General features: G+C 44.0%; 1 protein-coding gene across 1 annotated transcript in view; it reads right to left on the bottom strand.

Moving 5' to 3' along the window:
- The window catches only part of itprid1 (ITPR interacting domain containing 1), a 51405-nt gene extending 41900 nt beyond the window's left edge, over positions 1-9505 (bottom strand). Inside the window, exons 1-5 of the mRNA XM_083772265.1 lie at positions 9341-9505; positions 7956-8422; positions 7734-7785; positions 6241-6293; positions 1291-1344 (exon numbers count right to left, since the gene is read on the bottom strand). Of these exons, the coding sequence (XP_083628391.1) occupies positions 1291-1344; positions 6241-6293; positions 7734-7785; positions 7956-8202 (406 nt within the window). The 5' untranslated portion in view covers positions 8203-8422; positions 9341-9505. The remainder of the gene's footprint in view (positions 1-1290; positions 1345-6240; positions 6294-7733; positions 7786-7955; positions 8423-9340) is intronic.
- Positions 9506-10000: the final 495 nt, after the last annotated feature.

Raw genomic sequence — 10000 nt, forward strand, 5'->3', positions numbered from 1 at the left:
TTCCCGTCATCACAGTCCCATCGTAGCTCACCTTTATGTGCGCTGTCATCTCTGTCGTTATGTAACAGCTTGACGAAGCAAAGATAACGCACTATAGACTAGTGGTTTTAAACCTTTTCATATCAAGGTCCATTATTTATTTGTTATTTGAGCCCCGGACCACCATTTGATGAGATTTAGCATCTCAGATCCAATACTTGTATAGATAGATAACAGGCAAACGTTGATAATTAACAATTCAACAAATAATACAGATGTTTAACAATAAATAATTTAACTCTTGAGAAGGTAAACTGAATGGTTTCATTTTAAAGACCTACAGTATAAGGGTCCATTTGGTTACCAACTCTCCATCATTTGTCAAGGAAAAACCCCCATACACAATTTGTGCTGCTAAAATGTTCCAGATTTAAAATCCAGGGTGCTGATATTGTTTGTGGCTTTTTTTGTATATTTAACACTCTGCTAACTCTGTCAAAAGCGTCAACAGGCTGGACCTGCTAAGTAATGTACACGTACAGTAGGCGTAGCCTATACTGGCTGATGTTCTGTAGCGGCCCAAAGAGAACATAAGCATCACTTAACATTGTGGAGTTAAAGAGGTCAGTGGACTGAAAGCTATACTGCATACTTTGTCCTAGGACACAAAGCCCTGTGAGCTCTCCTGCAAGCATGGCCTTAAATCACCCCACTGTGTCACACACTGTGCCTTTAAACCATGTGATGGACTGATCTCTATGTAAACACCCTGCTGTCTTGTCTGTCTGTCTGTCTGTCTGTCTGTCTGCGTGTGTGCGCGTGCGCGCGTGATCGGCATACAGTTCAGGCTGTTACATGTAAAAGCTTTTAGTGTGATGTTGTTTGAGTCATTGAGTGAGTGTAGAAGCTGTTTGCTACTGATTAGCATTGATAGTGTTGTCACCAATGAATGCATGCACACATATGAATGGAACCATGTGACACTGTTAATTGCTCAGGGAAGAAGACAGGGTTGAGCAAAATGTTTGGCATCTTAAAGATACTCAGGACTCAGGAGGACAGTACGTGGCCTCATATTTGTCTAACTACTTATGCAAAGTGAGTGACGCCCACAGAGCCACAACACCAGATCTGGTACCCCCCAAACTTTAGACAAACATGGGAAAATGCACTTTTGTAGATTAGCTTTCAGTGCTAACTCCTACTAATTTCAACCCCAGCATTTCATGTCTATGGTTCCTTCTTGTTTTTTTTTGCTTTTGTGTACCTTGCGCCTTGTGTGTAAAGCACTTTGTAAAACATTTTGTTTACCTTCAATGCCCAATGCCAAGTCATCTTCACTGCTCAGGTTCCGCCTTAGAGGCTCTGTAGAGGACACACACACACACACACACACACGCACACACACATTAATTATATGTCTATCTGTCTGTTGTATCTACCGGTATCTGCGTTTTTCTAACACCAATAAAGATCACATCAGGAATAGTATATTCATATTGTTGCGACCATAGGTCGCATTTACTATGAAAACCTGCATCTCCCGTCCGTCAGTTAGTCACCCCATGCCTATAGACCGATTCACAGAGGGGTGCCCTGGGCGCGGCCATTACTGAGGTGTAATCCATGGAGCAGGTGCTCCGTAGGCCAGGTGTAGCTAATCAGTGCTGTTGCGCTTAATGGTACACCTCAGTAATGGCCGCACCCAGGAAACCCTCTGTGAATCGGTCTATATGGTCACGCCTCGTGACATCACACCTCCATTATGGTCACGCCCCATGACATCATGCCTCCATATATGGTCACGCCTCGTGACAGCACACCTCCATATATGGTCACGCGTCACGCCTCGTGACATCACGCTTCGTGAGTCGTGACACATCACGCCACCATATATGGCCATCTCCATATGAAGATCACAACAATGACCTCATATAAACCTGGATAATAGGTATACATGGAGAAGACTGGATCATCACAAACATCTGCATATATGGAGCCGGCCAGCAACTCTACATCTGACCTCAAACCTCAAACCCTTAGATTTCCATATATGGAGCTGACCTGATCTGACATGTGGAATGTCAGAACAGGAAGGACCTGTTCTGACATTCCATATGTTGGTCTGACCTCATCATACCCTGAACACTCAAGACACGGTCCATATATGGCCAGTACAGAATTCATTACATATGTTGACCTGACCTCCCATGCCAAAGCGCTCGCCCATCAGTCTGCCGTCACACAGGCGGATGTGTGCACGCGACTCGTTTCTCGCCCTTTAGGTCATACTGGTATATACTGTATATAGAAAATGGATACTGTATATATATACAATATGGATAAAGGGAAAAGAAATGTGACGTCAGCGAGGGCGGGGGGGGGGGGCAACAACATGCGCCAAGCCGATCCTCATAATAATACAGTTCTCTGCCTGTGCGTGCGTCCTGGAGTTGCATGCGTGCCCATGTGGATCTGCTGTGCTCAGAGCTGGAGCAGCCCTCTTCCCTGCCTGGTCTAGCAGTGAGTTTAACTGTTATTTAGCACCAACATTATGACAAATCAATGTTATTTTGATGCCGATCTGCACGACCAAACGCGGTGCTCTCGTGGGGACAGCACAAGCATATCATGCAGCCAAATGTCAGCAGCACCCCATGCATGTGTGGCGACGCTGTGGATGACGGATGAGGTCTGTGTTCGTGAACATTAACTAGATCTTTGATGACTAGTACTAGTACTACACTGTGAACGGACATTGGAATGAAAAGAGAAAGACTTGGACTCCATAACGCAGGACAAGCTGAACAATAAGGAAAGAGAGCGTTATCTCAGCAAAATCGGGGACATTGACAGTCTCGACCCGTATGACTGGACAGAAGTTGCTTTCGATCTGCTATCAGATCACCACCATACACAAGCAGGGAAATGAAGAAAAAACAACAACACATCTATCTGAGTGATTTGCCTATTGAACACTCAGTGAAGCGTGAACAGTCAAAAAATGGGGGAAATGAACATACAAAGGCTGTTTGGTGACATTAAAAACAAAGTGGTTTGTGGGAGGTATAGGGGTGAAGATTTATTAGAAGATTCTGGGGGAGAGAGGGGAGACGGAGAGAGAGAGAGAGAGAGAGAGAGAGAAGCAAAGCAGTGAGTTAGTGTTGCCATGGATATGTGCAGGGTGGTGATTTGCATGTTGTTTGAATGGGTGGCCTCAGTGTGTGTGTGTGTGTGTGTGTGTGTGTGTGTGTGGGGGGGGGGGGGGGGGGGGGTACAGTCCTCTCCAATAAACAACATGGAGATCACTGATGTCATCAGTATGTCCATATGGGCATACTCCCTCTTTTGTACCCTTATATGAAGCTGACCGATGTGGAACTTTGGTTGTTGTAGAACTGGTTCCGTTCTTTTCTATTCTTTTTATTTGTAATTGTTGCCCCCAAAAATAACGTTTTTTTTGTCATCTAATCCAATTTGTTACCTTAATGGAACCAAACCGTGGAATTGTCTCAACTGTAATACAGTAATAGATGATCTATAAGCAGTGGTGGAAAATAACTACAATTAGGCTACTTGTGTAGCCTACTGTATAATGGTACAGTAGGTACTTTTAATTCCTTGAGTACGTCCATTCTTTACCTTTAAAAATTTTTTTTTACTCCACTAGAGGCTAATATTGTACTTTTTACTCCACTACAGTTGAATACCTTAATCACTTGCCCCAAAACACAGACGGTATTCACCTGGTATTCCTAAACGTAACCTCAGTAAAACTATACCTAAACCTAACCTTATTCCTAAACGTAACCTCAGTAAAACTATGTCTAAACCTAACCTTATTCCTAAACGTAACCTCAGTAAAACTATGTCTGAACCTAACCTTATTCCTAAACGTAACCTCAGTAAAACTATGTCTAAACCGGTACTTTAAGGTCATTAAGGTCCACAGAATGAGAGGCCTGCTCTGCCGGAAACACTGCGAAAAGAAGTTATGGCCATTTTTGTATACCACACCATACTGTAGAGTGTAGACAACCAATATAAGGCAATTTCCCACATTCATGATTCTGAATCCATTCCAAGCATTAGTTTTGCATGAAAAACACTCCTTGGCCTAAATTCGGCCATAGCCACTTGCCAAAATGTGCCCAAATGTGCTGACCTCATCACTTTTGTGCTGACCTCATCACATTTGTGATGACAGCTATGGCCGTTTTTAGGCCAAGGAGTGTTTTTCGTGCAAAACAAATGCTTGGAATGGATTCAGAATCATGAAAATCCCCTAGTTTGACATGTCACAATTGTAACATGCTACTTAAAGCATGATGACATTTTGCCTTATATTGGTTGCATAATAGTGTGGTATACAAAAATAGCCTTAACTTTTTTTCGCGATGTTTTCAGCAGAGCAGGCCTCTCAATCTGTGGACCTTAATGACCAAGTGAATAGAGAAAACACAAATAAAAAGTACGGCATGACGTCACATGTTAATCCTTAACCGCTGAGCTTTTGGGCCTGTGGCTCCCCGGCTACTACTTTATACTTACGTATATACATACGTGTATTGTAATACATACATTACATACAATACATACATTACATTCAAAAATAGGTAATCTACAAACTCACAACACATTGTGAGATTGTACTGTAGATCAGCTTGAAAGAAAAGAAAAACAAATAGCATATTTTGATGGCAGTACTTTTGTTCTTTTACTGAAGACAATTTGTAATAGGGTGTACATCTACACTGTTGTATTGCTACTTTTACTTCAGTAAAACATCAGAGTGCTTCCTCCCCCACAACACACATTCCTTCTATACTCCATTCCAATCATTCTTCTACTTATGGCTAAAGGCGCTACACTGTTCTTTTATGTTTGTTTGTTTGTTTGTTGTTTTCCCCTCCTGCTCCAGTCAGGTAGAAGAAGAAAGAAGAAGAAATGCGTTCTGGTAAATCAAGTTTACCAAGGGTAACTGGACTAAGCATCAGATACTTGTTTACAGCCAGGCCCACATGGAGCATTTCATGGTAGTGGTTCAATGCCTTGTCCAAGGGCACTTCAACGGTGGTAATTTTAACGTGTCGGACCGCTGATTCGAACTGGCGACCTTCCGATATCTAGCCCGCTCCGCAATCCACTCGGCCACCGCTGCCACAATAGGTCCTCTGGGACAGATCTGCTTTCTTACTTTTACAACTATCAATTATGTTCTTAGGAATTATTCTATTGAATCATTTTTTGATTAATCAGATCAAGTAGCATTTGGGGCGGCAGTGGAATCAGGAGGTAAGAGTGGCCGTTTGGGGAACGTAAGGTTCCCGGTTCGATCCCGGACTGCTCCTGACTTAAGTCTCCTTGAGCAAGACACTGAACGCCTAACTGCTCCTGACGAGCAGGTTGGTGCCTTGAATGGTTCCCTCTGCCGTCGTTGTGTGAATGGGTTAATGTAATGCACATTGTAAAGCGCTTTGAATAGAGTGTATGCATGTGACGTCATCATCATAGTACCCGGAAGTTATGCGGGAACGCCTACTGAGTGTCAAAAAACTACTTTCTGATTTGATTGCATTAAACGGGTGCAGTACTTCGTTTAGACAGTACTTCGTTTAGACTAGTCATTTGGTTAGACCAGTCATTAGTCCTACAACTACAACCTATCTCAAACCCTCACCCTAACCCTAACCTCCCACGGGGCAGCACACCTAAACCTACCCATGTCTAACCAATGACTAGTCTAAACTAAGTATGCACCCCCATTAAACAACATTAAACAACGTTAAACTCGATTTGCCACTCACTTTATGCTTGTGCATATCCTCTGTAAAGGCACATATTTTTAACCATTTGCTTTGAAATATTTATATACCAATGGACCCCAATGAGTCATAGCCAATTTGTTTCTTGTGTTTATAATCCTCTTTTTAGTAGACCTTGTACTTGAACTGTACTTTTCTGTGCTCTTTTTTGCAAACTGCTAATAAAGTATTAAATCAATCAACAATTCAATGATCCTTTAAGCCCCATTTTATTGTTGTGCGATGTGATGGGTTGTTAGCTTCTAGATCTGGGGGTGTTCAAGTAGTTACAACATTTTCAGACACGCATAAATTCTACTCACCATCAAAGTCTAACAAGGGACTCATAAAATCAGCTTTCAGCGAAGTTGGCAAAAGATATTACGACGTGATACGACAGATCAAAGAAAGGTGTGTTTTGAAGGTGGAAGCAGCATTTCAAGAGGAAACAACATACCTGCATGGTGTTCTGTGCTGGGAGGCAAGGAGGGTTTTGCATTGTCATCGTCTCTGTAAACACACACACACACACACACACACACACACACACACACACACACACACACAATGGTGCATCTTGATTAGAAGGAGGGACATCAGGAAGACACAAACACACACGCACGCGCGCTCGCGCGCACACACACACACACACACACACACACACACACAACACCTTGATTAGAAGGAGCCAAGGAGGGACACACACACTAGTAGGCACATGTACGCACTCGCACACACACACACACACACGCGCGCACCACGCAGTGCACACTCATCTGAGAAAAGGATGAAACAAAAAGGCTTAAGTGCTTATTTTCATTGTGGCCATTCGCGTGCAAATGAGTGTAAACTGGTTCCATGTGTCCACTCTCAGAATTACAGAGCTGCAAGGGTCCATTTGCTTCAGAATGTTCAATTATTTAACGTTGGGACCCCCTGGAACACCCTTAAGGACACCCGAGTGTCCATAAGGGTGTCCCCGGACCCCACTTTGAGAACCACTGGTGTAAAAAAGTAACAAAGTTGTGGAGCTAGAGTAGGGGTGGGCAGAATGTATTTTTTGGCCCTCTATGTATTGGTCCACACAGACTTTTAGGCAATTCACACTGAGACGGACTGAATCTGTTTCATTGGAACCGTTTCCGAATACGGTTGCCTGGTCCCCGATGGCCATGATTCACATTGCCCGAGACTCAACAGCGCACCCGGGTACACTTGCATAACACACTTTAAACCTCCAGATGGCGGTTTGCTTGATGGCTGGCGTGCCCGGACACTGACCATCAACTCTGCAACATTGTCTCAAATAAATCCAGACACACTGCATTGCATTGCCTCTTTGGCTTTTTGCCGTTATACTACTTCACTGTCAGCCTGCCTGCTATTCACTGTTAGTCAGTTCTGTGCTCCAGTGTATTAGTTTGCTATGGATTCTACTTTAGCATTATTATTATTTTGTTTTACTTTGGAAACTGTGCCAAGCAAAGCCCAAGAGCCACGTGTAGTCCGCAGAATAAGATCAGCGCATACTGCGCTGGTGTTACGCATCGTGCAGCGGCTGTTTTTTTTTTGTTGATGCTTCTTTAGGTACGCATGCATTCACATTGGAACGATCCGTATCTGAATATACTTCAACGGTCCAGAGACCCTCCCCCCATGCGGTCCCGGGGACGGTTGGGCCATCCGCTCCCGGGAACGGTACGCATCATTCACACTACCACAACATCTGCCAAGTGGTCCCAAGTGCGCACCCGGGACCATAGTGTGAATCGCCGCTTAGTTTGCCACACATTGGACAACTGAAATGTAACTAAATACATATAGTGCTGAATATGAATTTGGTAGACATGGCAGCAGATTGCACGCGTACGCACGCACACACGCACACGCACACACACGCACACACGCACGTACACACACACATGCAATAAGATACTCAGACATACTCACTCAGTGAGGGTTGTGGTTAGCCACTCTGTGACACTGTCACGTCCTGCACTTCCTGTGTGACAATGACAAGTTAGATGACGTAGTGAGAAAAGAGCCGATCTAAGTTAACAAGCTGATGGCTTTGTACTGTAGATCGGTGCTTCTCAAAGTAAAAAGATTAATCCAATTAATACAATGAAATAATATTATTAATGTGGATGTCAGTGCAGTACGCCTACATACCCTGAGTATCACTGGGGTCTTGTGTTGTGTGGGAGCCAGTGTTGGTAAGGGCGCTATGGGTCCTGGTCTGAGTCTCATCCAGGTGTGTGTTGGTGGTAGGGCTGCTGTGGGTCCTGGACTGAGTCTCATCCAGGTATCTGTTGGTGGTAGTAGGGCTGCTGTGTCTGGGGACGACGGTCCATCTGGTTCTGGAGGATACCAGCGTGGCTCTCTTCTTCTCCACTGTAGCTCTGTCACGTGACGCCATGGCGATGTCACCTCACACTACAGCGTACAGCATGTGATGTCACCTCACAGCGTACAGCATGTGATGTCACCTCACAGCGTACAGCATGTGATGTCACCTCACAGCGTACAGCATGTGATGTCACCTCACAGCGTACAGCATGTGATGTCACCTCACAGCGTACGGCATGTGATGGAAAGTTACTTTACTCAGGTACGGTCACCGGGTCACCTCACAGGAGCTGATGAAGGGAGACACACAGACACAGACCACCAGTGTTGGGGGAGTACAAATTAATATGAATTAAATTACGTAGCCTATTACTTATAAAGTAATTACAATTTACTATTTGTAACTTGTCATGTAATGTAACTTGTACTGATTGACTGATGGATTGAATACTTTATTTAATAGTTTGCAAAAAAGAGCACAGGAAAGTAAAATTCAATACAAGGTCTGCTAAGAGGATTTATACCCAAGAAAGCCTATTGGCTTGTTTCCATTGGGGTCTTCATACTCAATTCACTACCGCAAGTTATCATTCTTGCTACAAACCTCCTGCACATGTTACATCTTAATTATTTTTTTTTGTTTTTTTAAGCAAAGATCTACAAGCTAACATACAACTCCTCCCTGTCAGGTGAAAAGAGCGGCTTGGACTCCTCATGCACTGAAGGAAGGAAGCATGAGGTCAGTCTGTTGCTCTCCCCGGGTTGGCAGAGGGAGTGTAGCGCCCAGGATTACTTTTTACTTAGACAATTGACACATGGGTGGGGGGGGAAACGGGTAGGCTACAGTGAGTGCACACGTATGCATGCACAAACACCAATTGAAAACTGTATTGGATCTAAGCCATTTGATTGATTGATTGTTTGGATACTTTAGTAGCCCAAAACAAAAATGTAAACAGCACAATTTAAGTTACATAGTTACATACAGTATTTAGGCTAAAAGTTCACAGAAAAGTCCAGAGGTTTGTTTCCATTGTGGTCCTCAGGTCTTATCTCCTTAATATTCAGATTTCAGTTCATCAACAGAGCATATCAGTAAATAAAACAGTTATTAGGCTACATGACATAGCACTTATGTTTGAGTTTAAGTGAATAGCCAAGTCAAATACACGCACAAACACGCAACAACAGAGCGCTTAATGTCTTACCTGTCCTGTCCGGTCTTGTCCAGCGGTTAGCCTACTGATCCAATTTCACATGTTTTGGCAACAGGGCTGCTCCTTAATATCCTAAAAAATATATAAAGCCATTAATAGACACACGTGCTGCCTGCAACGCATAACCCACAGAGGTGAGACAGTCCTCGGACAGCAGGTGTCTCTAATACAATCCGTAAACTTCTTAAAACAGCCTCTGCACCCAGAGTGTGTGTGAGACACACTGACACACACTCACAAAAAGAAACAGTTCAGTTCACACAGCGGTTATCAGTCACATGACGTCACAACGGGGGGGGGGGGGGGGGTATGCTGATGACCGCAGCTGGCGCCTCTCTCTCTCTCTCTCTCTCTCTCTCTCTCTCTTTCTCTCTCTCTCTCTTTCTCTCTCTCTCTCTCTGGCCCTACAAGGAAACACACACTTCCTTAACATAGCCTACTTTCATAACTTCCTCCTCCTCAAATGTTTCATTATCAGCTGGGAACACAACAGGTCTGTCTGTGTGTCACACACACACACACACACACACACACACACACACACACACACACACACACACACACACACACACACACACACACACACACACACACACTCCATCCCCCATCCTCTCTCTCTCTCTTCTCTCTCTCTCTCTCTCTCTCTCTCTC

Source organism: Protomyctophum parallelum (assembly GCF_964188405.1).
Source record: "Protomyctophum parallelum genome assembly, chromosome: 8".
NCBI classification, from domain to species: Eukaryota; Metazoa; Chordata; class Actinopteri; order Myctophiformes; family Myctophidae; genus Protomyctophum; species Protomyctophum parallelum.